Below are 27,689 nucleotides of genomic sequence, written 5' to 3' on the forward strand. Positions count from 1 at the left end.
CGTGGACAAAGATTTCGGGGAAGGGAAGATGTAAAAAGTTCCTTTAAGTCTTTTTTTTTCAATCCAGGAACAGTAAAGGGTTATCATTTATGGCAGCCCTGGATATCCCTTGGATGGAAAAGGCAACAGATCCCAGACTCCTACATCTGGATATTGCCCAAAGGAGTTGCCCCATCCCTGGAAGTGTCCAAGGCCAGGTTGGAGCAACCTGGGACAGTGGAAGGCGTCCCTGCCCATGGCAGGAGGTTGGAACTGGGTGATCTTTAAGGTCCCTTCCAACCCAAACCATTCTGGAAACCCTCCATGGACTGTGGGACTGTGAGCCCCAAACCTTTTCCTACCTGTATCTGTCTAAAAAAATCTCTCCTATTCATCTTGTTCCTCCTTATAACTGTAGAAAATCATGGTTGAAACCCTACATTTTAGTCCTAGAGCTGCCATATGAGTCAGACAAGTGCCCTGCTGAGTTTGATAAAGCCAATCTAAGCATTAATTCAATATTTAAGGAAGCAAAAGACACTGGGACACGTCTCCAACAAGGTCCCTGCACCTCAAGTTGCATTTCACACAACGCAGTCTTCGCTTCCCAGGTCTGAAAAGACACGGGGGGATGATTTGTAAAGCCCAGCAGCTCTTCTGGGAGCAAACAGAACGTTCCCAGTAAGATCCTTCCCTTTGGGAAAGGGGCAATTCCTCCGTCAGTGACTTTATCTCCCAGCGAAATCCGCCTGGAAAGGACCCAAGTGGAAACTTTATTGGCAGCTTTGCACGGCCCTCCCCCGGCTGCATTTTCCACATTACATTTTACAAAGTAGGAGTTTCTTAAAGAATAACCTTCAAATTGCAGTTGATTTAAACAAAAAAAAAAACAACAAAAAAAACCCCAACAACCCTGAAGGCTGGCAACCACCACGAGGTTAAAGCTGAACCTTTCCCCCTCGCCCACTGTCACAACAATTCCTCGGAAAGGAGCCTGATATAAACTGAACAAGCAGACAGGTTTTTGTGTTCTCACACAAATGGAAACTATGTCATATAAAAGGACTTTAACGGGCAAACGACACCGGGTTTTGGGTTGGGTTTTTCTTTTTTTTTTTATTCAGCAGTTTAAGGTTTTCTTCCTTTCATTTTCCCCCTTTTTTTTTTTCCCACTCCAAACACACATTCTGCCATGCATCCGAGCGGCACCGACGGACGAACCCCACCAAAAGTTTCAGCTGCACGCAGTGTATTTCATGTAGGTTGTTTTTTCCCCCCCCCCATCTGCTGTATTTGCTCTGGTGTGACTGGATGTACAGGCACTGCAAGGCATTTTTTTTTTTTTTAAAGACTTCACAGGGGGGAAAAAAAAAAACAACACCTCTTCCATTACTCCGCACCGGGTGGAAAAAACTCGCCTCCTCACAAAAGAGAGGTTGTAGAATTTGTGAAAACAAAAGTGCCAATAAGATTTTTTTTGCTTTAATACCTGGGGGAGAAACACGATCATCTGCACCAATAAGAAAAAGATGCAGGCACTGGGTGCTCCACTAATTACAGCTGCTTTGGTGGGCAATATCACTGGTGAAACAGATGTTAGGGACCTATTAACAAAAGTTTTTTCAAACATCTGCTTACAATTTTAAGGCAATTGTAAATACAGCACAGAAGGTCAATTGGGCTCATTAAGGTCTATGTGCAAATCTACTGCTGCAGGTTTCTTTTTTAGCTAATACTGACTTTTTTTAACACAGGAAATAGAGTTTAATAGCAACTTGTGTCAATTTTGATTGTGATTTCATACAACAACAAACAACAATCGCCTGCCCTGTGCTTCACCAAATAACCCATTTTCCTTCCTCTTTTTCCACCCTACCTACAGCACAGTGCCACAGTTCCAGGAGGGGAGGCACAAGGTAAAGGAAAGGCTGTAAATTGGGCAATTATCGAGAAATGATTGATTTTACTTTTAAACACCAATTATGAATCTTGTTAGGAAATCTTCAGTTGTTGAACCCAAGACAAATGAGTTTTGATTCCAGCGCACGGCTACGATACCAAAATTGTTCTTTTAAGTGTCAGAACAAGAACACAGATGTTCAGAGGGACTAAAACATTGGAAATCATGGAATAGTTTGGGTTGGAAGGGACCTTAAAGATCATCCAGTTCCAAGCTCCTGCCATGGGCAGGGGCACCTTCCACTGGCCCAGGTTGCTCCAAGCCCAGTCCAACCTGGCCTTGTGGAAACTTCCAGGGATCTGAGCAACCTGGTCTAGTGGAAAGTTCCCTGCCCAAAGCAGGAGCTTGGAACTGGATAATCTTCCAACCCAAACCATTCCATGATTCTGTGACTTTGCATCAAACCACATCTGTAGGAGTTGGACACAGAGCAAAGGGCCCAGTCGTGAGTAACAACGTGCAGCTCCGAGGCTTCCTGAACCAATTCAGTTCCATTCCCAACAACCTGTTTTCCACCTGGAACTCCACTGGTTATACATGGGAAAAGCTCTTCGTAATACACAAGCCTTAAAGGTTTTATCACATGGAAGACATTCATGGAAAAGAGAAGGAGAAATGCTGTGATGTAGGGAAAATCCCAGTATTAAAATCACACTCTTCATCCTCACAATGAAGTTCATCCATTTGATGGCAAATGCTGATCTGTTAAGAATCAGAATTACTTTGCAAAATAAATTATAAGCAATTTAAAAAGACAATTCTATCACTACCTGTTAGAGTTCACTACAGGAAAACTGACAATTTTACAGCATCTAAAAGCTTCTGAATGTTGTGGCTTGCACCAAATGTGAAGAAGATTCTACTGTAAGCAGTTTGCTGCACATTTGAAAGCAAAATTATTGGGAAATAAACACTAAACAGCACCTTTTACTATCACTAGTAGTACACAGCTGAAATGACTAAAAATAAGTTATAATATAGATGAAAGTGTAAAATCTGTAAAAAAGTTCTTTATATCTGCAACCTTGAATCTGTGTTCATATAGATCTGAAAAAGTCATATGAGTCCTCCTTGTCCAAACAACAGCTAAATCTGAAGGCAAACATCAGAGCTTTCAGAAAACATTCCCATCAATAAAGACTTGTCTTTACTCAGCTTGGCCCAATATTGCCTGCTTTAAAAACTTATCACCCAATCCATCTTCTCTGGGGCTTACTAGAAAGGATATTTTCAATGTCTTATGAGATTTTTTCCTTCAGCCGGCAATTAAAAGAGTCTAAATGGACTGTGGAATTCTTTATTTCTCGTAAAGGAAGCTGGTAACTTAATTTTGCAGGGCTGAGGAGTCTGAGATCACCCTGGGTAATCTGCAAACTCAGCTTTTTGATTCCTGGGGGTTTTATCTTCACGTTAAACTCAGCTGAGCAGAATTATATACATTAATTATATACTTGACACTGAGTAAAGCAGTAGAATGAACATTATTCTTCGTTTTTAAAAACCTACAACTCCATCGTGGCAATTCCAGAGGCTCCATTTCACAACAGAAAGGGGACAGATTGGTGACAAAAATCACCCCATCTCCAACCTCCCCCTCTGAATTCAAACCATTTAAAAAATAAGTTTGCATTCACGGCACAAAACTGATTTTATTGGTCTAACCTGCTTTTACTGAACTGAGTGGGGTATTTTTCTTGCCTGAGGAAGTGAGAGACAAGAGAGGGAAAGGAATAATATTTCATAAGGAAAACAGAACTAGGAGCACCTACACATGAAGACTTAGAAGTAAAACTATCATTACCACTTCCACCCACTTTTAAAATTTCCCATTTCCATACTGATCCAACTTCCCTTATGCAACTTCAATCAGAGAAGGTAAAGTCCTTACATTTTATTAGGAGCTAAATGAAAAACGTGTCCCTTCATTATTCCACTTAAATTCACTGGATATTACTCAGTACCACTTAATTGAAAAAAAAAAAAAAAAAGGCATATCCTCCCAAATCAAATCCCAGAAATCCCAAAGAAACTGGGTGTGGGAAATGCAAGGATCTAACGAGCAAAAAACCAGCACAAAGGTAATGGGGACGATGAAAGGATTTGCTTTAGCTGGGGAGGACATAAAAGATGAAGTTCTACAAAGCCCATTAAGTGTTCACCAGCTCACTGCAAATTACACTAAACACTTGGTTAAGGAATATTTGGCAGATGTCAGCAATGGGGAAGCCAAACATGCTCCTTACATTGAAGGATAATGTAACTACAGAGAGGGTTTGTTTTGGAACGAGCTCTACAGCCCAGAAATAATCTGGCCTCGTCCCCTGGCAGGGCTGGGACTCACCGAGGAAGAAATAAGAGAGAACCATGACTACTTATGTGTCAAACCCACAGTTCTGCCATTTACACACAAAATAGCACTCCTGAAACGAGATACTGTACACAAATTTGGATAATAAAACATGAGGTTCTAAAAAAAGGACCGCGACAGATCTTTAAAAACTCAAATATTTACGTAACCTCTTGTTTTCACAAGTGTTGTATATACAGCCCTGCAGACACACAACTGCTTGCTGAAGTTAAAACCTTCCATCTTTTGGATTTGGCCATCCCACCATTATCTCCTGCAGTTCTGAAACTGCATTCCTGAGTGGGATTTGCAAAGTTCAAACAGAATCTAACCCCAGTGAAATCTGGGGGATCATCTTCTCCTCTGAACATCCAACCAGAAAGAAGATTTTTGCAGGAGCCCACACGTTCACCCCCCAGTTATGAGAAAGGCTGACTTGGACATTTATACTGATATAGTTATAAATTTATATTTACATAGTTATAAATTTATATTTATATAGTTATAATTGATGTTCTGCGAGGTTCCACTTTAGGAAAACTATGCTTCAAGATGAGACAGAAAGAAAGGCATCTGTTCATAATTTAAAAAAATATATCCTTGGCATAACTGACCAGGCAGATAAAGCATTTCCTCGTGTTGGCATTTTTGAGTGGGCATCTTTTTATTTTCTCTTCTCTTGCTGTTATACACGTTTGAAATGTCCAGTTCTTTTGGGTTTTTTCCCCCTTCTCTCCTCTCAGCAAGGCATCATTTGCATCAGCACACATTCAATATGAACTAAATGGACAGATTTTAAAATAGAGGGTTCTCAATAAAGGCATAATAAAGGTTTGCTCTGTTTCAAATTTTTGAAATAAAACGACTGAATTTTTAAATTGTTGAGTTCTCCAGTACTGTCACCCTCACAGTTACCAGGTTTTATGCAGTTTGTTGAGATATGTGATGAAAATGGTATTGACTCATATATTCTTTTTACCATTTTTAAAACAACGTGGCTCTAATCCAAGGAAAAGAAATCATCTCGACAGCTCTGGTCCTCTGATAATTACACGGTTACAAGAGTGGCAGCTTCTTGAATAAAACTTTACAACATGAGTTATCTGGAACTAATGTAAGGCAAATTTCTACTGTCATATAGAGTGACAGAATGGTTTGGGTTGGAAGGGATCTTAAAGATCATCCAGTCCCACCCCCTGCCATGGGCAGAGACATCTTCCACTAGCCTAGGTTGCTCCAAGCTCCGTCCAACCTGGCCTTGGACACTTCCAGGGATCCAGGGGCAGCCACAGCTTCTCTGGGCAACCTGTGCCAGGGCCTCCCCACCCTCATAGAGGAGAATTTCATCCTAATATCCAATCTAACCCTACTCTCAGTTTGAACCCATTCCCCCTTGTCCTGTCACTACAGTTCCTGACGGAAAGTTCCTCTCTGGATCCCTTGCAGCCCCTGCAGGTACTGGAAGGTGCTGTGAGGTGTCCACACCACCTTTTCTTCTCCAATATACAAACCTTTGCACCAACTCACAAACATGGGAGATGCAAAGGGCAGCTAAAACTGTGGTGCTTGAAGAACCACAGACATTTGTGGTTGCTGGAGAAAAGGGAAATATCATCAGGCTTTGCCCCACAATACACAACATACACATACAGTCCCTCATTCTCCTGAGCCTACAGAACACAGAGTCCTTCACTCTCACATTAACTCAATGTCTGTTCAAGTTCTGGTTCAAATTTCCCTGGACAAACTCATCTGAGAACAAGACAATCAAGTTCCTTCCCATCAGCTGAAAATGTTACTCCTGCTGAGTCTGAAACCAAGGGGTGAAAGTCCCCATAGCTGATCAGCTGGACTCCCAGCCAGGTATCCTGATGTGTTCAGAAGCTCAGGCAAAGACAGAACCACAGAGCCATGAAGGTTGGAAAAGACCTCCAGGATCACCGAATCCAAGCTTTGCCAATCAAGGTGAGCTGTTCAAACAACTGAACTGAAATTACAGCCCACGAATCTCCACGGGGGAAAGGTCAGCAAGTGGCCACAACATCTCCCCCAACAGAAATCAGCTTCTCCTGAGAAGCACATCTCATTTAAGACCACGAAACCAGAGTTTTAACTCCTTACACCAGCTGTTCATTTTGCCTCTAGAAATGTCTGACCTTCTCCTATCCCAGGGCAGCTGAATTTCTCAGGATTAGCTCCTCTCAGACATCATTTCAGAAGTGTCAGTTCTACGTATGCACCCACAAAAAAGGCACACTGGCTGTGTCTGACACTTAAAAGAGTTTTCTGTTTGGTTAGCTGAGTTTTCCCAGAGAACCAGACAGGTGGTTTCCTTGGCAATCCATGGATTTTTTCCACTGGGAAGTGCTTCAAAGTGGTGGCCCTCACCTGTGACGTTCCCTCCTAAAAAGGGACGCGTGCTGTTCACGTCACAGCAAACAAGCAGGAGCTGTCACACATCAACCTTTAAACTGTCTCACACATCAACCTTTAAACAGTCTCACACATCAACTTTTAGACTGTCCATCAGGAGTGGCACTGCCTGAAAAGGAAACATTGCAACCCCACCAAAACAAACCGTCGAGCCACCCACGTGAGCCGCGGCGCGAGCGGTCACCAAACCACAGCAAGGAAACGTTGCTTCCTCGGAGGAATTCCCTCCCAGGGTCTCTGTTTAAGCACTTCATACTTCCACAATTCCGTCAGGAGGACTTGGTAGAAGCTGTAACACAAACACAAGGAATGGCAACCCTTCCCAAACTGTGGGCTCCGAAATTCGGGCCTCCAGAGACGTCCCTTTCACGCAGCGGTTTTCCAACGTGCAGGGATGTGTCCAAGCGGAGTTGAAAGCTGAAAGCACAGTAGCTGCTGACTGTATTCCTAATTCTAGGCAATGCTGCTATTTGGGCACATTTCAGGGGGTGTTATAATAAAGCAGAAACATTTCAGGCACCATTTCACAATGGAAGACCTGTCACCCTTCCCCTCACCAGAATGTCCATGGTGTTGTCTTGCCTGACTTGACTCATGAGGGATTTAGGGGACAATTTCTGACCAGAATTTTAAAGCTGATGAAACCAGACCCACCCATGTCCTACATTTCAAAAAGATACATGGAATGGCCAAAGACACATACAGGATACCTTAGGAAAGCTTTATTGCTGCATGCATAAGCAGGCAGAGGGACTGCAGGAACAGCCCCAGCAGCAGCAGTTTTGTGTGACACGGTGTGGAATTAAATTAGAAACTGTTACCAGAAAACCCACTTCAATTAGGAGGGGAGTGGGTCAAAGGGTGTGATTTGTATTCCTGGCTGAGCTTTCAAGGTTTTCAACACAAATATTCCATTTCTGTCAACAGTGCCATGATCTTTTGGCAGCCACTTAAGGCAACTAATCAAAATTCCTACATTACAAATCAAAAATTACCTGCTTTAAATCCTGAATCCACAGTACTGTAGGTCTACAAAGTACAGATCACACCGTGTCCTACTAAGAAAAACTCAATATAACCCAATTTTCACCATCTTCTGTAGAGTTATTCCCTTCACATTCACATAAACTTCTTGTTTCCACAGGGACCGTGTCTGTTACTCACAGAATTCCTCTTCTACATGTGCAGCATCACAACATAAATACAACTTAAAGATGCTTCCTGACCACTGCATTCAAATGTAAAAGGATGTACCTCTGCCTTTCCACCTCCATCCTCTCTCTGTGACATGAGACCATTCAAGAAATTATGTTTTTTTAACCACAGACATTTATGCTGGGGCTTATTTTGCAACTTTCATTAAACACCCTATAACATATAACATAAAATTTCCCATAGAGAAGGCAGCTCATCTGACAGAAGAAGCAAAATTCATTTTAGTTCTATTTTAACTAATTTTGGAAACAAACCCCTAACAATTCAAGTCCTCCTAAGTGTTGAAATAAAATGTTATTTTGTAATTCTTTGAATTATGTTCTGTCAATACAACAAGAGAGGGCTCCCACAACAAAATTTCAATTTTTGCCTCCCTGGATGAATCAGTGATGCACAGAGTCATGGGAACTAAAGGATGAGGAACAAAGTACATTTGATTATTCTTAGATATGTTAGAATGCAATTTTACTGGAAAGTTGTAATTTGTCCTTGAAAACACACAGCATAATAGTTGAATGTTAAAAAGGGCTGAGGGTGACCTTTAAAAAGTATTTGAGATCATTTCCAAGAAAAGGGCTAAAGCTGCTCAAATCTCAAATCTCAAACTAAAGAAATCAGATTGCAAACTTTTTTATCAACTTAGTCCTATAAATGTGTGAAAGAGATGCCTTAAAATATTACAAAACTACCTCAAAGATTAAATTTTATCCTATAAAAGACTAGAGGTAGATGCTTCCTTTCAGAACTCTTCACATGCTTAAGTTTTTAAATCTCTCAACTACAAATACATTTCACATATCCAAGTGCACCTGAGCATATCCTAAACCAAAATTCTTCTGCCAGTTGTATCTGTTAAAAATACAACATCTAGAAAATGAAAATAAATACATTCAAAGGGCTGTTGGTTTTTAGTCTGGAAGTGAAATTATGACGTGGACAAAAAAAAATATGAAATTGCTCCAGAAAAACCCAAGCAGGATTGTTAAATTCCCACATTAGGGAAGGTCAAATTATACTTTCAGTTAAAGCCTGTAGTTTTGACTTGTGTACTTAAAGCCTGCTGAAAACAATTGCACACTGAAGGAAATAAAGTTGGGAAATGGCATAAATATGACAGGTAAATTTAAAGCCCCCCCTCCTGCACCCAGTTCTACTTTGTAAGAATCCTTAAAACCACACAGAGACTCCACAAAAAGTTATGGGGTTCAATATTCGAGTGAAAACACCAGCAAATCAGTCCTGAAGCAGCAGCAGGAATATTGCAGGGAAAATATTATACCAAGGACTTTATGGCCAGTGCTATTTCTGGCCTTAATTTATGAGCCCATTTCCATGCAGAAATGTGGTACCACCTTAAAAAGAAGGTTTTAAATTATGATATGCAGAGAGATGGGGGGGGAAGAAGAGGGGAGGGTAAGGCAAGGAGGGTCTAATTTCAGAAGTAAACCAAAAAAAATTCAAAGCCAAGAAGGACAGGACAAGGGCTGCTGTTTTTAGAGGACCAGATCACTTGTGCCATTTATTTACACAAGCTTTAGAAGACCAAAAAACCATAGCCTGGACTGCTGAATAATCAGAATAATAAAGGATTGTAATAATAATAACAATAATAAACACAGTGAAGAGCAAAACAAAACACGAACACACCAGAATTTCTTGCAGGTAGTGGTAGAATTTGGAGCTGATAGAGATGAAGAAGCAGAAGAGAATTCCTTTCCCACTGTACTCACCAACTGTGGTCTGGCAGAAGAGCAGCAGTACAGAGAAGAGGGTTAATTTAAGGAGGGAAACAGGTTCTAGTCAGGAGAATTTTGACCAAAGACTGCAACAGTTATGGATTGGCTGAATCTGGAGGAGAAAAATCTGTAGCAGAAGCAAAGGAGGTACCCTGAGAATTTCTGGATTCTGCTTGAAACACAAAACCTCGGTGTGAGCATCTGCCACGCAGCTGGGGCTTGAAAACAGCCACAGGTAAAACCAGGGAGGACAGAAAACCACCTCACATTTTCTGAAAGCAAACCCAGCTCAGGTCACTGGCAAATAATGCAGACACCACAACATGCCAGTAACACGAATATCAGTGTATCAAAACCACCCTCCAGAATGTTTTTTTTTCACACAGGAAGAAAAAAAACCAAACAACAAAACCCTACATGTAAATGTAAGTAATGCAAGGAAGACCTAAATACCTCCTGAAATATGGTGCAGAAATCCAGGCACAAATGGCACACACACCAATAATCACCTACTTAGGGAAAACCACATCTAGGGATCAGATTCCTGCCCTTCTTGTAACGAGGTGGGTGTGAGCCACTGCCTGGGATGGAGAGATGGTTAATGCAGTTTGAAACCTGAAAAGCAGAACGAAGCACCTCAGATTTACCAGCACACATAAAACTGAAAACACAGAGTAGGCAAAGAGTTGTGGCTTGCAGCGTGTTCCCTTGGTGACATTAATATCACAGGATAAAAAAAGACCTTCAGAAACACTGGAGCAACAGGATAAACTGAAAACAAAACCATTAGTCGGTGATTTTTAATGAAAAATTTAAAGGACAGTTCATGATACGCAACCTTAATCAAGTTTTTTTAATAATTACGTGGTTGGTGGTTGCACAGACATTCACAACTTGATGGTTTTGGAATTTGGTGTTTAATGGTTGGGTTAAATACAGGGATAAACCACCCTGGTTTGCTGAGGAGCAGCTCATTTGTGTCACCCAGCACTGGTGCTGGCTGTGACATCCCCCTGGCTCTACATCCAGCCAGGATGGCCGAGCATTCCCAGCAGGATGGCTGAGCATTCCCAGCAGGATGGCCGAGCATTCCCAGCAGGATGGCCGAGCATTCCCAGCAGGATGGCCCACAAAGCTGCCTGCCACCTCCTCTGGGAAGTCCACAGCAGGGTGCCTGGAGCACTGCTGTAAAAAAAAACCTCCCAATTTTCTCATTACCCAGCTGAATACGTGAAGTCTCCCATGCCAGCATCCACCAGATACAGAGAACAGATAAAAACACACATAAAAAACTCATCTGAATCATCTCACGGTACAAGGGAAAATGAAGATGAAATTAAGAGCACAGTCGGACTCATGGTGTTGTTTTTTTATATATTTTAGTCATCTCTGAGCTAATACTTTGTGATTTAAATTTAGCTTAGGCTTTCCTTGTATAGTTACCATCAGTGTTAAAAAAAAAAAACAAACAAAATTTTCTTATTTCCAAAAAGCTTTTGGTAGATATCAGATAAATGCAGCTGCAAATACAGCCAAGAAATTAAGAGAACCTGGTTCTGGATCCAGTAAATCCAACTTCCATTTCTACGTTTCTTTTTTTTTTTTTTAAAACCACCTAGAGGTATTTTTGTAAAGAACTGAATAAAGTGTGTTTAAAATACAGGGGGAAAAATTCTGCAGAGGGTTTTAATTCAAAAGCTCCACTGCTAGAAAAAAACCTCCCCGACGTGAGCGAGAGAACAGCTAAATAAAAGGAAAATTTACATCCAAAACTCCTGAAAAATCTAGGGTTACCACACTTTATGAGCCATGTCTAATTTGTATGTGGCACATCTGGTATAACAGATATGATCTATAAGCAGGCAAATATTGGAAGCCAGAAGCGTTTCCCAGTGTTAAAATAAACACCTCAGCACTTGGGAGCTTTTTGCTCAGCAGGTTGGTGGTTTTTTTTTTTGTTCCTCACTGGGAGGGGAAGTAGGGAAGGAAGGAAGGAAGGTACTTATCTCCTGCTCTGCTCCACCACTTAGGAATTGTCACTCACTCCCTGGGATTGGGGGTTTCAGCTCCAAGTGGAAAGCATTCCATTGCACTTGGTTCATGCTCGCAGTGTTTCACTGCTTAGCTTGGCAAAACATCAAAATAAGACCATTTTCACCCTCCTTAACCCCTCCTGTTGGCACAGCAGCTTGTTAAGCCAAGGCCTCGCAGCAAATTACCATTTTCCCCCTAAACCAATATAATTCTGTTGTCATCAACACCCTGTGTTACAGCTCCAGCCAACTGGAGAATATTCCCTCTTTCCTCATAGGTAAAGGGCTACAGTTTCTATCCAGTTGTTCCTCAATTAGTGGTGAAAAATAATCCATCAAGGAAGAATTTGATCTGTTTTGATGAGCACTGAGTGCTGGAACCTCCAAAGAGCACATCAGATAAAAACCAGGTTATATCTGGTAGGATCCCAATATTCCAATTATCACTTCCAAAAGCTCCAACCACACATTCTGTGCCCAGACCACGTTGGAATAAAAACCAGAGAAGCCTGGAACAGCAACTCACCTTCAGCAAGGAGCCACTGCTGACCTGCAGACATTCTCCCAGACTGAATTATTGGATAACACATCCAATATGGAACAGCACCTGCTTATGGATTGACCTTCACAAAGAAGGAAACTCCAATTTTACTCCCAGTTTATATGTATTTCCCTTTTCTTTCCACCCTTCTCCCAAAAATCTGTCTGTCTTGCACTAAAAATCTTCACAGTGAAAGGTTTCTCTGTTCCCTTTACTCTCTGGTTTCCACAGAATTCCGGGTTGAGTTTTCTGGGGATTTAATTAACATTAAGTATACAGCTATTCTATAGTTACAGCTATTCTTGCAGATGTCCCAAAAAGACATTTATGTCCATCTCTTCTCATCTCCTCCTATTTCTGCATAAAAGACTAGGAAAAAAACCTCCCCATAAATTGATATTTCTGGAACCCACAGCTGAAAAAAAGGGGTTTTTTCTAGTATATAGCAGGTCAAGATCTGAGTTTCTAAATGAAACAGGATCGATTTCTCCTAATTTTTTCTTATAAGTCAGCAACCATCAGAATTATTTTAACAAGAAATTATATTTTTTTTAAAGAAAGACATAAGTTCTGCAATTTCTAGTGTTAATAATTGGTACTAATTAATTAAACTGCAACAACACTAAGTTACACTTGATCCATCTCAACCATGAAAACAACCAAACAAAAAAGGAAATAAAAATTACTAATAGCAGCAAAACACTGGGAATGTGTGTGGGGAAATACTGGTAAGAGAAATTAACATGATATAAGCAGAAATCTTCTTTTTATTGTCCCCAAAAGATAAATATTAATTGGCAAAACTCGTCTATAACAGAGATTAAGAAAAGAATAAATTTGCCTGGAAGATTTTAAGGTGTTTTATGTACCCAAAGCTTTAAGTACTTAGATAAATTACCAGATCAAATTAAGGCCTTTTTTATAATATCATTTATGGTGCTGTGAAGGCCACATTTGCTTTTTTAAAATAATTCCTCATCTTGCTTCATCAGGAGGTTTCCAAAAAACTCAGGACCACAAGATGCAGTGAAATACCTACAACAATATATCCCCTGAGCAAAAATCCCAGCTGCTTTTCAAAAACCTCGGCAAAAAGGTGATTTATTTCACTTCTCCCTTTTTCAAACAGATGGATAAACTGTGATGGAAAATATTAAACATTCCACGAGTCCTAACCTGCCATGGTCTGCTAACTTTAAATTACTCCCCATCACGTGAATTCTACATGACATCAACTACCACACAAGATCTGAAATGTGCACTGAAGCAGGTGGCCACCAGCAATTTCTTTTATCTCTGACATCTGGTACCATAATCCATATAAAATATACACGTTATCTTTTGCTAACAAATTTAGCAAAATCCACCAGAGATTTGTGGAATGGTTTGGGTTGGAAGGGACCTTAAAGATCATCTGAACTCTGAGGCTTTCCCATTGTCACTTAATTTAGTGAATTATCCAAAAAGTACAATGTACTGCGTTTTTAAAAAGCATGAAATACAAGCAACTCGTGGGATTCAGATGAAGGGTTCAAAAAATTATTAGGACTGTAGGAAATATAAAGAGGATGACTAAAAATAAACAAGCAGAGAGGGAATACATCGGCTGCAAATTCAGCTGCGACCACAAGCAAAGTTATTATTTAGTGTCAGCAAAATAAAGTGCTCCCCTTTCCTCATACTCCCTAATTTTCAACCAAAACAGAAAAATTAGAGCTGGAATCACCATGTGCTTAAGGGGAATCCTTACCAGCCTTTATAACTTCAGAAAAATCAAACCCAAACACTAAAGAAATTATTTTTCATAGACAATCTTCCATTTGAACAAGGGTGTTTTGGGCTTCTGATCATTAATTGGTTTGATCAGAACTCTGACAATGTGTAGATTTTTCCCCAATTAATACTGCCATCTCCTTACATCTCACTTAATTTACTTTAATCTTGGAGTATTTGCTAAATAAAGATTTGTTTCCCTCGAATGCCATGTTTTTATTTCCTCTTTCCTCACCTCCTCCTTCCTACTCTTTTTTTTCCTCCTCCAGATTTCTCTTCATTATCCCTCTTCATCTTCCTCTGTGGATGGACAGCCTGATGATCCATTTGAACACAAACCAAACTAAAAACATCCAGGGGACAGTTTATAGCTGGATCCCACAAGTCCTTAATGCAACATCCATAAAAGCTTTGTGTTTGCAAAGAATCCTTTAAAACACTTCTGGGTTTTGGGGTTTTTTTTATATATATATAAGATCATACCATCAGTAAAAATAGTGTCAGTTCAAGTTTACAAAAAAAAAAAAAACACCTTTGGAAGTCCATCCACTTTTAACAGTTAAGCAACAAGAACAATGCCAGCAAATTCTTTGGAGAGCAACAGGAGGTACAGGATTTTATGGCAATCCTGGGGATCACAAACCTGCAGTGGGGGAACCTCACTTTTTTTTTTTAATACACACCATTCTCCAGGCCATGACATTTGAGGCTAAATGATACGAGGTGTGATAAATGCAAGCCCTAGTTTGAATACAAACAGATTCTTAAAATATTTTAACTGGGACTATAAGTGAAAATAAATTAGGCCGGTGGGATTTAGGTCAAGAATTCAGATTCGGTGGGATTTTCTTGGTTTACTGCTTAGAGTTAGAAAAGACATAAGCCTGCAAAGTTTTTGGCTCTGGAAACAATCACAGGGAATCATTCTGAAATTAAACCACTATCTTCTGACTGGCAGCATAAAAACAAGCAAAAATCAGTGTATTTATTCTTAAGAACACAAGAACAGGTGCTGTCTAAACTCCCCAAAGCAGCCATGCTTTAAGTTTCCTAATTCCTACTTGGCTTCCATACTCTTGGAAATCCAACCTCCTCCTTTTTTTTTTTTTTTTCTTCTAACAAGGGTAAAGAGATGGAGATGTGCAAAATGGAAACTGGAAGCAAACTTTGAGCTTCTGACAAATCTGATTATGCTCTTCTCCCTGCCTAGTCACAACGAGACACTGAAACCTCCAGGGAATCATTCACACTTTGTGTGACTGCATTTAGTTGTGGTTCAGTGTTCAGATCTTTCACAGAATGGTTTGGGTTGGAAGGGACATTAAAGATGATCCCATTCCACCCCCTGCCATGGGCAGGGACACCTTCCACTAGCCCAAGTTACTCCAAGCCCCGTCCAACCTGGCCTTGGACACTTCCAGGGATCCAGGGGCAGCCACAGCTTCTCTGGGCAACCTGGGCCAGGGCCTCACCACCCTCACAAGGAAGAACTTCTTCCCAATATCCCATCTAACCCTGCCCTCCTTCAGTTTAAGGTCATTCCCCCTTGTCCTGTCACTCCAGGCCAGGATCATCAAGGCTGGGAGAGCCCTTCAGGATCATCCAGTCCCACCTTCACCCAGCACCATAATCACCCCTAATCCATGTCCCCAAGGGCCACAACCAGACACCTCTGAAACTTCCAGTGACAGTGACTCCACTTGGATACCAAACTATTATTCTGTTTTATCTGAATGCAACACCTTCAATTTATTCCTTTACCAATCTGATGATTATAACAATTACAACACAAGGGTGCTGGGGGAGAAATGCAGATCCAGGACTTGTCCAAGCCCTGAGTCGCTCAATAAAGTTAATTAGGGACAGGGTGGAGGGGGGAGGTTGTTTTATCTGACCACATTATCAGTGCTGAGGCCCTGGCCCAGGTTGCCCAGAGAAGCTGTGGCTGCCCCTGGATCCCTGGAAGTGTCCAAGGCCAGGTTGGACAGGGCTTGGAGCAACCTAGGCCAGTGGAAGGTGTCCCTGCCCATGGCAGGAGGGGGGACTGGATGATCTTTAAGGTCCTTTCCAACCCAAACCATTCTATGAATATTAACAAAACTCGTTTTTCTGTGTTGTACCCTCCCATTTTTAAGGCATGGCTCATGTCCTACACTGATTTATGCCTATCTTTGAGGCTTTTAATTTATTACTATAAGCACATGACTTTATTTAAGGCTATTTTGTGATCTGAACTCATGTTGGGGACAATAAGGTGATTATTTGATGGACACAAGGATATCTTTCTCAACGAGGTGCAAATATTAATCCCTAAGTCCTTCTGGGCCGTTTAAGCTTAAGGTAACACTTCTTTTTACTAAATAAAATTAAAATTCAAAAGCAGAATTGACAGCCATGGAGTCAGCAAACCAACAGCAATAATACAGACATAATATGCTGCAATTAATATTTTATATATTAATGCTGCATATATATATATTATATATATATATATATATGCTGCAATATATTACATATAATAAGATATTATATCCATTATGGTATATTGTATTCTATTACATATATTCCATACTCCAAGTTAATCCTCTTGTTGAAAAAAACCACGATTTGTAACTTCAGCGCTGAATTTTTTCACTTTAATACAAAAAAAATCTGTTTTAAAACATGGGCATGAAAACAGCACCGTGTAAAACAAACCAATCTCTGCCACTTCCATCCTTCAACTCTCGTTTTCCCTGTGCAGCCTTCCAGGGTTTCCTCTCATATTTAACCAAGGAGGAGAGTTCCAAGGCTGTGTGTGTGTGTTTTCCTAGGATGACATGGATTCAGGAACTTCCAGCAGCAGGGAAATACAATATACTACGAGTTCAGCATGGGTTAATTGCTCTGCAAAACGAGTATCTCTTTTTTTTTTTATGACTCAATTCCCTCTGGGAATGCCAAACCTCCCTCTTGCACCGACAGAAACCCTGCAAGTGGGGGGCCCACTTTCATGGAGAGGAAGAAAATCCACTGATTTTTACAGAACAAGAAGAGAAAGAGGGGCACATTTTGCCTTCAATCCCATGGAAAATCCGACACACAAGGTGCGTGACAGGAAAATAGGGACGGGATTGTTCGGAGCCCTCAGGAACCGCCGGCGACAGGTGGAAAGAAAGGCCCGGAAAATCGACTCAAAAGGGGACGACAAATCCCAACGGAGAAATCCTTCAGGGAGCAATGTCACGAAAAATGGGATGGCAGAGGAGGGGCTGGGAATGGCACAGGACCAAAGCAGTGCCAAAAAACTTCCCGGATTCCTCCCTTTCTACGGGCGGGGAAGGGAACAGACTCTCAGAATTCCCGCGGGATCTTTTGGTTATCGGCTTTCTCCAAGGCTTGGAGGATGCAAATCACTACCAAGAAGTGAATGGAGGAGGGAAGTGTGAAATATTGTACATTTAAAACTAAAGTAGCAAAAGCCACTGCTGAAATTAATTTGGTTTGATTTAAGGGAAATAAATTCATTCTGTTACTTGAGCTGATTTTTAGCACTCAAGGAAGGGCCAAAATATCAAATATACAAAAAAAACCTTAAGGAAAAAAAGCACCTAAGTAGGTGTGTAATGCACTAACTTTCTTCTTTTGAGGATAAAAAGCCTATAAATTAAAAAAAAAATAGAAAGTTTAAAATTATGTAAAGTAAAAATGATGTAAAGAATGAAGGAAGATGATCTTAGATCAAGGAAAATAAGATTAAAGAGCAGGTCTACTGCCATCAGTATCTAACTTTGGGGTTTTGGTTAGACATTCATCATGCAAAGCATTCCTTCCCACCCCAAAGGTTAACATACAAACAAAATCAAGGGATCTAAACTTTTAAAGGCAATATAAATATTTCGAGGGCTCTCCGCACTCTTTATCCAAACAGACAAAATATTTTGGGTTATGTGGCTGTAGAAGAGATTAAGTATAAAATATGTAGAGTGTTTAAATGCAACTGACCCACTGGTCAGCACCTGTTTTTTAAATATCCAGTGCCTATTTCCTGAGAGAAAGGGACCTTTCCATCAAGGAAGAATCCTTCCTGCACACCCTGGAATTGTCCAGCTCCCTGACCAGAATTCTTGAGGGTGAAGGGTGTAAGGGGTTAATTTATACAACCTGTTAAAGTTAAAACACTCATTTTAGCAGACTATTAATGTACTTGGATGGTCTGACCATGCTAAAATACAAATATTATCAGAGAATCATGGAATGGTTCGGGTTGGAAGGGACATTAAAGGTCATTTTCCACCCCTTGTCATGGGCAGGGACACCTTCCACTAGCCCAGCTTGCTCCAACCTGGCCTTGGACACTTCCAGGGGCATCCAAAACTTCTCTGGGCAACCTGTGCCAATTCCTCCCCACCCTCAGAGCCAGGAATGATTTTAATTTGTTCTTTAAAAAATAGGGTTTAAACAGAAAATAAGGGAGATCACCGAGGTGCCCGGAATGACTGAGCACAGGGCCCAGTGTTTACCCAGAATAAAACATCACAAGGATTTGAAAAACAAATTAAAAATCACCCAGCACATAACAGAGTTTGTCAATCTCAGCTTGTTTGCTTCTGCCTCTGGAGTGCCATTCCAATCTCCTTCAATTAAACCCTATTTTTACTTAACCCAGACCTGCATTAGCACCACCTGTATTTCAATAAAACAAGAGTTTTAAAATAAAATGTGTCCTAATGCCCACCTGCCAAAATTAGAGCCGTAGTTTAATTTTTCAAAGTCCAACAATATGAAGCCAGAAAAGTAAAAGGGCACTGATGATGTAAAGGATTTTCTTTTTTTTTCAGAGATTTTAACTGTTTGGAAATTGTTTATTCTAAGCTGACATTTTATTTAAATATCCTATTCAGCAATTATGAAAGCAACCTCATTCCACATTTCACTTCCACTAAAATTCACCGGTTTTGTGTCAAACTCTTCCTAACAACAAGCACTTTGTCCTTCTTAAATATTGGGGAAAAGGGATCCACAATGGCATTTCATAGAGAATATATCACATGCTGGCTTAATCATGTATAAATCAAATTTTCTGCCAACTAAAATATTGAAAGGGGACAGAAGAGACAGAACAAAACTGAAATTTATATCTAATGAATTTATTTTTTAATGAAATGCTTGTGAAACCATTCCAGCCAATTAGAGCGGGCAGAAAGATTGGAAATAGAAATGTTTCTCTATTAATCTCCAGCCTTGTGAGTGGAATGTCTGTGCAATGGAACTCTTGTATCACTTTACCAGACACGGCCTCGAAAACAAGGGTTTCATCCCAAAACCTCCAATCCCAGGGGTGCCCTGAGGAGAGGAGACAGAGAGAGAGGCAAGATCAACCTGCTCAGGTGGCATTAGGATAAACACCTGGGAAGAAAAGGGCTCTGAAACTTGCAGAAAGAATTTCCTTGCAAAGGAAAAAAAAAAAAAAAAAAGCCAAGGTTCTAATCTTTTTTAATTTAGAAGAACTGTAGCTTGAAAGTGAAAAAAGGCTTCCTCTCCTTTTTCTCCTGGACTCTTTGTGGAAGAAAAGGAGAGACTTATCTAATGTAGTGGCAAGAGGACTTTTCTCTTTTTCTTCTTGGACTCTTGTTGAAGGAAAAAGAGAAATTTAATCAAATGTAAATATATTATTTCACTGTAGAAGTGATAGCTAAGTTGTTACCTATATGTACATGCATGTAAATAAACCCTGTATTTTCCCTTTCCCCCAATGCTGAGTAGTTGTGTTTTGTCTGAAAACCCTCCTCACACTGGGGAAAATTGTGGGAAGAGGGGGCTTGAACTTGGAAATTAGATTTCTGAGGGTCTCAAACCACCACATCGAGCCTTTAAAACCAGATGACATTTAAACAAATTTTTAATTGCCAACGAAGCGGATGGATGCCATCGAATTTTTGGGGTACCTCCAGGTGAATTCCCAGCCTGTTGTTACCTCAGGACACCCAAATCCAGGCCAGGGATAGTACAGTTAAATACTCCAAACCACCCCGACCCTGCCATCTGGAGAGCTAATGAACAATCAAGGGCTCCCAAATTAAACGACAGAATTTTTTTCCCCTTAGAATCTTTAGGACAACACTGTCAAGTCCAATCTATTCCCCGGGCCTCCAGAATCAATTTTTCAAACTTTATGACAGGTCTAATAGTTCCCACCTGTTTCTCCTGCTTGACTTTTGACTGGCACGTTACCAGCCAGGGTGGAAACGCAGACAAAGACCCCTATTAGGCTCCGGCTGTTTCTCTACTGTGAGGTTGCTCAGCCATAAAATTAGTTCCAGCCCCCTTTTCTCCTTCCATCTCTTCATTTTTATTTTTTTTTTTTTTTGGGGGGGGGGGGTGGGCACGAAGGTTTTTGGTGGGAGGCAGAAGTTTGGCACCCGGTGGGTGGAAGGAAAATCCACCGAATTTTTTTTTATCATGTTTAATGCCGAATTTTTTTATCGTCTACTAAACAATCTGCTAACTAGATTTATGACAAATCACGTTCATTAAGTTCTTGAGGTGCCTCTGTATCATATTTTTAACCCTCAAAACTTGGCAAAATTTGAGAGTCTCTCATGCAACATATGATTAGTGCTGCAATTTTTTGGGGGGAATTGCAAAGGATCGATGGGTAACTAGTTTTTATTCAAGCAAACAACATCTTTTTTTCCCTGAGATACGTTTTCCTTTCGCTCAGAACTGCCAATTAGACACAAGTGTCATGCACACATCCTAACAAATTCAGAGGGGTTCATTTGGAAGCACCTCAAAAACCTGACCACTTTTTGCTTTAATGAAAATTATCTGGAAGTACCTTAAAAACCTGACAACTTTTTGCTTTAATAAAAATTATCTGGAAGTACCTTAAAAACCTGACAACTTTTTGCTTTAATGAAAATTATCTCGAAGAACCTTAAAAACCTGACAACTTTTTTTTCTGAATAAAAATTATCCAATAGGTCTCTGCATCGATTTCTAGTGAAATGTTATCATCTTAGATATTCATATTTATGAAATATTTATGAAATATTATCATCTAAGACTCAAGGGTCTTCACTGACCTGCAAATCACATGGATCCCATTAGTCTATTATTCATGACAACCAAGTATTTACAATAACATCGACCATAATACTTGACAAATACCTTAACTTATTAAAACAAAGGTCTTTCTGTAAGATAAATTTAATTTAAACTATTAATAAATTAATGATTCTAATTCCAATTATAATCTGCCTGGGATCATCCTCCCAGCATAAGCTCCTTAGAGCCAGGACTTCTGGTTTCCAACTTACCTGAAAACCAACTATTCAAGCCTCACCACGATGGGGAAAATCTTGAAGACCTACATCTGTAAGCACTTCGTTATATTTGGAAAACTTAATGTGAAAAAGCAACCTTTAAATACGTGAGAGTAAAGGTTCTGCAGTCACTGAAAAACCAAGACCACTTCTCTTGCTTTCCTTGGTAATTAATTGCACATAAATTGGTCAGACCTGGCCCTATTTAGCTGCTGATATTTAAAACTGCCCTGCCTGTATCTCTCCAAAACCAGCTGCAGGATGAGGATGTAGATGAGGGGAAGGGGACTGGCAAAATTTAACAGCAACAATATTTAATGTGTGCCTCTAAATTGCAGTATTTTGGCACAAATAATCATTTGTAATTTCTATCAACTGCAAGACTACAAATTAATTTAATTAAATACTCTTATAACACATCCTCTTTCACAGATGTTGTGTGCCTCTATTACAAAACACCTTTATTACCTGCAAGAAGGTATATTCTGTAACTTATATCAGCCTCACAGTTCAGGTTCTCAGCCTGAGAACTAAAGCCATTATTGCTGGTTAACTCATCAGTTAAAATAACAATCAAGGTGATTTAACCAATGATGCTATTAAAGAAAAAAAAAAATCCAAACCAAAATCCCTGGGGTTATTATTTTTCACCAGTAAAATTCATCTGCAATTTCTGCCAATGTATTGATACTCAAAAGCAACTGCCAGGAGAAGTTACAGGTAGAAACACTCATGGGATAATCTGTCCTGAAGAGCAACAACTTCCCAAAGACAGGTTTTTCCATCAGACTTCCATGAAACACAACAGTGCAGCCTTTGTACACAGACTCCAGCCTGAGATTTAGTAGCTGTGATTTTCATATCACTTAATCCCATTTAAACTCTAAAGAACAACCTTCTCAAAGGTATCCCACAACTCGTTCACAAGGGTCATCTGTGTGATGACGAAAGGACTTCTTCCATATCCCCTAATCCACGTTTTCAAAACCCAGACGAACCACTGAAGGGCGTTTTAGTGACATTTTCAGCAAAAGAAAAGAGAGGAAACAGTGATGTTAAAATTAAGGACAAAAATCTCCCTGGTACTACTTTTGCCAAATAGTTAGCTTAGACAATAACTTGGACCAGAAAATAACTCGTACCAGAAAAATAACTCGTACCGGGAAATGCATTTAAACTTCCAAACGTGCACATTTATCACCTCGAACTTTCCCAGTGATGTTCATGCTTTGCAAGAGGAGTAAAGATTAAACTCCACTCCCAAACATGAAGTTGTCACGCTCGGATTTTCTCACCCTTTATGGCTCAGTACTTTATACATCACAAATCAATATTCTGTGAACACAAAGGTTTCATTTTGCGTCCAGTTTCTTTCTGAACGTCGTGTGTTTCCATAACCGGGAATCCCTGATCGCAAAGCTCATTTGGGATGGTCTAGATCTCTCTCTTACCCGTCCAGAAGGTTCATTGTGCTGGTGGTAACCTCAGTGAAAAGCAGAATCTTGCCCATCTTCTTGGTTTGAAGGTTCTGCTGATACGTCTTCAGGCTGAAATGTTCCGAGGAGAAACTTCCCATCTCCGTGACCACCGGCATGAGAGACGGAGTCACCTCCGCTTCGGAGTCACAGGATGACATGAATTTAAGGGACACCTTGCTGGATGCCCTTAATCCTTCAGCATCTACATTTCCCTCCAGCCACTTCAGAAAAGCAAGGTGGATTTCCTGCAGGGGAGGGAAATAAAGTGAGAAATATGAATTCCCCCCACGTGGAGACGTAGAAACGTTTTTCCGAGAACGTTTTTATTCAAGTAATCGTTTCCTACTTCCAAAACAGGAAAATTAACCCCATTTCAGCTTCAAAGATCAAGTCCTGCTGCTTGTTCTAGTCCAGCCTGGCCTGACTACTTGGTGTTGTCCTCCTAGGCTTGAGATCATGTTCGTTTGCAGGTTAATTAAGCTTAATTTTTCCCTATAAGAGCGTTCGTAGTGGTTTTCCTGGAGCCTGGAGTGCACACATTCATCTGTATCATGCAGGTTTTTCAACATGATGAGATTCTTTGCTGGAAGAAGCCCCTCAATCCACCACCAATGCTGGATTTGAAGGATAAAGCAGCAGGTAAGAAAAGCATTTACTGGCTCCTCAGCAGAACATCTGCTCAAATGGCTCACACCGTCAGCTAATGGATGATTTACTACAATTATTACCTGTGTAGTGGCACCCCAGAAACAACTGTCACACATTCACAGAACTCTTCCTGGAGATAAATAGTTCTACTTTGATAAATCTGATGTGAAATGTTTACCCTGCCTTTGGAAACTGTAAATTTAAGAGCCCACAGACACAGACGCTGGGACTTCTCGTAGCTTAAATTTCGGAGGGTCAAAGTCGTCTTTTATGGTGATAAATGAAACCATAAAAAAAACCCCATGGTTTCAATTCCACTGAAAATAATGCACTAGTGATTCCTGCCCTCAAAATTTTTAAGGGGAAAGACTTGTGATTTTTAAATAAAAAAGTTCTAAGCAAACACATGCCCCTCCTTCCCATTTAGGGTCGTATCTGGGAACTGGAATATGAGCGTTCCCTCCGTGAGTGCTGAGGACAGAACTGAGCTCTCCTGCCCCTGAACGAGATGTCTCAGAGCTCCAGCCCAACTCTTTCAAACCCACAAGCCACAAACTAAGAGCAAACTTCCTACAAACAGTTATCTATCCAAGGCATGACTCCGATTTTCCACATCCCACTGTTACACCTGAGGAAGGAATGAGAGAAGTGGTCCTGCTCTTAACACCTTTCTACGGATTTTCCACCCTCAGGAGCTGCATATTCTCAAATTTCACAGGGACACTGTTGCTTGTGGGACGTTCTTTGTGTGCTGAGTGTCAGCAGAGGGGCTGCTTTGCAGCACAAGTAGCAGAGAAGGACACAAAGAAAGGAAGGTTCTCTTCCCAAATCCCGTCACTTCTAAGCCCCAGGACAACCTCAGAGTGACTCAGTAACTGAATTGTAATTACAGAGAAACTACTTCTCACTTCTTGGTTTTCTAAAGCTCCCTCTGAACTCTAACTTTTTAAATAAAATAAGCTTTAAATATTTTCTCCCCCCCCCCATTTTTTGCATATACATCATAAATGATGATGTGATAATAAATAAAGGTTTTGTGAGGATTTCTTTGACTTGATTTGCCTGAAGCACTTGTACCTTCTCTCAGTGGAACACCAGAGCTTTGACAGACTGCTGACAAATTCTTCACACATTATCCTACTTGTTTCACACAGTAACTTACTGGCTGTAATATTCAATATTTAGAAAAATTACAGCTTTCATTTTTGTCAGGGAAAAACTACTTCATCAGAAAATGCCTGTTTTTCAAATGCAGAAGTTCTCTCAGCAGAATTGAGTGTGCAAGTCCTAGACACAAAACCAGAATTTTCACTCATACAACGAGGTGTTTACAGTCATATAGAAATTAAAGTTACAAAACAAAGGTGCTAAGTATGACTACATTCTAAACAATCAAAGTGCTTGAGGCTGGGTGGAAAAAAATTCTGATGCTCTTTTGCCACAAAATAATTTCTTAAAAGAACAAAAGAGCATCTATTTATGTGTGATGTTACATTAGTATATATATTATATACATATATGCAGTCATAAGTGGTCATATATAATATATGCAGTCATAAGTAGTTGAAATTGTGTGGTATATTTGTACTAATATATATATATATACTTGACTAAATTCTTTCAAGTGATCACTTTCAAGTGATTTTTTCCTCAAAGTTTTTAGGCTTACTCCTTGATTTAATTTTCTTGCTTCTAACACATACTGAACCATTTAAGAATTGCTATATGTGTATAACTATCAAGCTAATTTTTTCCCCACAACATCCACGCGCTTTCTGAGCTGAGCAAAAATACAAACACGAGGAATTCGTAATCAAGGACAGGGATTTTTAAAAATTCTTAAGAAAATAGGGAGTTTACATTTCCAACAGAGCAAAGTTTCAAGTGCTGGCCAAATACACACTAGAAAAATTAATTTTTACTGGAAGAATTTCCTTCACACATGGATGTGTTGTGGTCCCCACAATTATAGCGGCACATAGAAAAGTACATTATTACTCAATGAAATCAATTTATATAAGAAACAGGGTTAACCTCTGCTTCAACTCCACTGCAAAGGAATAAAATCGTGTCAGAACCTGAACTGTGTGATTTGTTAAACTGAGGATTCAGCTGGAATTCCAAAACCTCTCCTATTCCAAATGGCATCTGCCGTTCTGCAGCAACCTCTGGTGGCCACTCCAACGAGAAGTGTTGGGTCAGGAACCTTCTGGGACCAGCCCAGGTGTGTCCAGGCAGCCAACCTGAGGCAAGAAAACACCCAAATTCCTGTCCACTGCTTTCCCTGAAAATCCAGAATTATCTAAACCCTGAAAGATGCAGGTACAAGCTTTACGATTCTGGAATCCAAGAAGCTGCAGCTCTTTTGTGTTCAAATACTGACAGTGAGTGCAGCCACTCACACACACAATCCTATAAAACCTGTGTAACCCATCCCAGCACTTTCACCCTTTGTAAATATAATAACTACACCTGTTTTAGGGTGGCACAAATACCTTCTGAAATTGTTATTCATCAGTTTGGGGTGGGAGAACTAAAGTCAGGCCAAATTTAATTTCATAGAATAACAGAATCATGGAATGGTTTGGGTTGGAAGGGGCATTAAAGATGATCCCATTCCACCCCCTGCCATGGGCAGGGACACCTTCCACCAGCCCAGGTTGCTCCAAGCCCCATCCAACCTGGCCTTGGACACTTCCAGGGATCCAGGGGCAGCCACAGCTTCTCTGGGCAACCTGTGCCAGGGCCTCCCCACCCTCACAGGGAAGAATTTCTCCCCAAAATCCCATTTACCCTGCCCTCCTTCAGGTTAAGACCATTATTTCCTATAAAACTGTAGTTGTGGGTTTTTTTTCAAACCACACTTTTTTCATGTACATTCCCAAAGGCAAAGACTTTCCCCTTCTTCCTCAAAGCAAGAATGAAATTTGACGTGTCAACCAAACAACTTGGATACAGGAGAGTTGATCAGCTTTTCACAGCAAAAAATATTCAACCAGAAGTTTAATATTTACAATGAGAAAATGTTTCTACCCCTATTTTAAACAATACAAGCACAATACAGTTTCAATAGCTTCACAGACACAGAAAATTAAGCCACTACCCACCCTCAGCTCCTCCAGCACACATTGGTCAGTGTGGTGCTTGTAACATAAAGAAGGAAGAGTAAAAGCTGTATTTTGTTTATGATTTTAACATCTGCTTGCTGTGATTTTAAGAGCTTGGTCAGGTGTGTGAAGAAACTGCTCCAGAGCAGCAGAAGTTTTCTTTTGCCGTTTAAAATTCTTTTTAATTTCATAATCATTAGTTTCGCTTTTCCCTCACTCAGGGTTGAGATTGAACAAGGAGGAGAAAAGAGGGAGACGTGGGAGACAAAACCCAGCTGCCTGTGAACCTTTCTCTGTTGTAGTATAAAATAACACCAAATTACAGTTCCTCATGGAGAAGATTTTATTTGCACCTGGGCTCTATCAAACAATGAGACTTATGCACCAAGCACACAAAATTCCAGTTATAATGGTGGAAAATAAGCCCAGATCCAAGACTTTATTCTTACAATCTGCTTGTATATATAGGATTTTGACGTATTTTCTTATTTTTATCTGTATGTTCAGATCCACATAAAGATAAATGCAAAGATCTCTCTCACTGGGCATGTTTGGGAGCTGCTCTTTCCTACCAAACTCTGATGGGTCTTAAACTCTGTATCAATGGAATTCTTTGTTAAGACAAAATTCAGGCACAGCCTAAATTCATTTGGTTTCCATTAAAAACGTGGAGGCAAAACTAAATGAAAGCTAAAAATATAGTGCCATAAAACAAACATTAGACATCAGCTCTCCCCTTTCTTGGGAGGGAAAAGGAGACAGTTTTAACTACTCATGCTTTACTTGAAGACTCCATATTGTGATTATAAGGTAATACTTCACTTTAGTTGTGCTTGTTGAGTAAGTGAGGCCAACTATGCACTTGCTAGGTACATATCTAGAACACAACTGAACAATTTTTCTCCTTCCTTTGCATAAAATGTAATAATTTCCAATTAATTACCTCCAGTTTTGCTTCACTGTACTTGAGAAAAGTTTGCAGGTGATGCACTGGTTCATATACCATCAGTTGATGGACTGATTAAATCACATGGAAAATTAAATCCACATTGAAATATGGAAAAACACTAAAGGTAAATAAACATTTCACATCACCAAAAAAACCTTCCTGTAAATGTACAGGACATGCAGG

The 27,689-nt window shown here is 40.2% G+C and overlaps 1 protein-coding gene and 1 long non-coding RNA gene across 4 annotated transcripts in view; both read right to left on the minus strand.

The window, feature by feature from the left end:
- HLCS (holocarboxylase synthetase) overlaps positions 1–27,689 on the minus strand; it is a 112,118-nt gene that overhangs the window by 49,851 nt on the left and 34,578 nt on the right. For all 3 annotated transcript variants that reach the window (XM_032680536.1, XM_032680538.1, XM_032680537.1), the window contains exon 6: positions 22,776–23,047. In XM_032680536.1, the coding sequence (XP_032536427.1) occupies positions 22,776–23,047 (272 nt within the window). The remainder of the gene's footprint in view (positions 1–22,775; positions 23,048–27,689) is intronic.
- Positions 20,368–22,767, minus strand: LOC116783202. Its single transcript, XR_004355560.1, has 2 exons — positions 20,945–22,767; positions 20,368–20,846 (listed from the first exon to the last, which is right to left on the minus strand). It is a non-coding gene; the product is annotated as an uncharacterized LOC116783202 (long non-coding RNA).

This window comes from Chiroxiphia lanceolata, chromosome 2 (assembly GCF_009829145.1).
Source record: "Chiroxiphia lanceolata isolate bChiLan1 chromosome 2, bChiLan1.pri, whole genome shotgun sequence".
Lineage (NCBI taxonomy): Eukaryota > Metazoa > Chordata > Aves > Passeriformes > Pipridae > Chiroxiphia > Chiroxiphia lanceolata.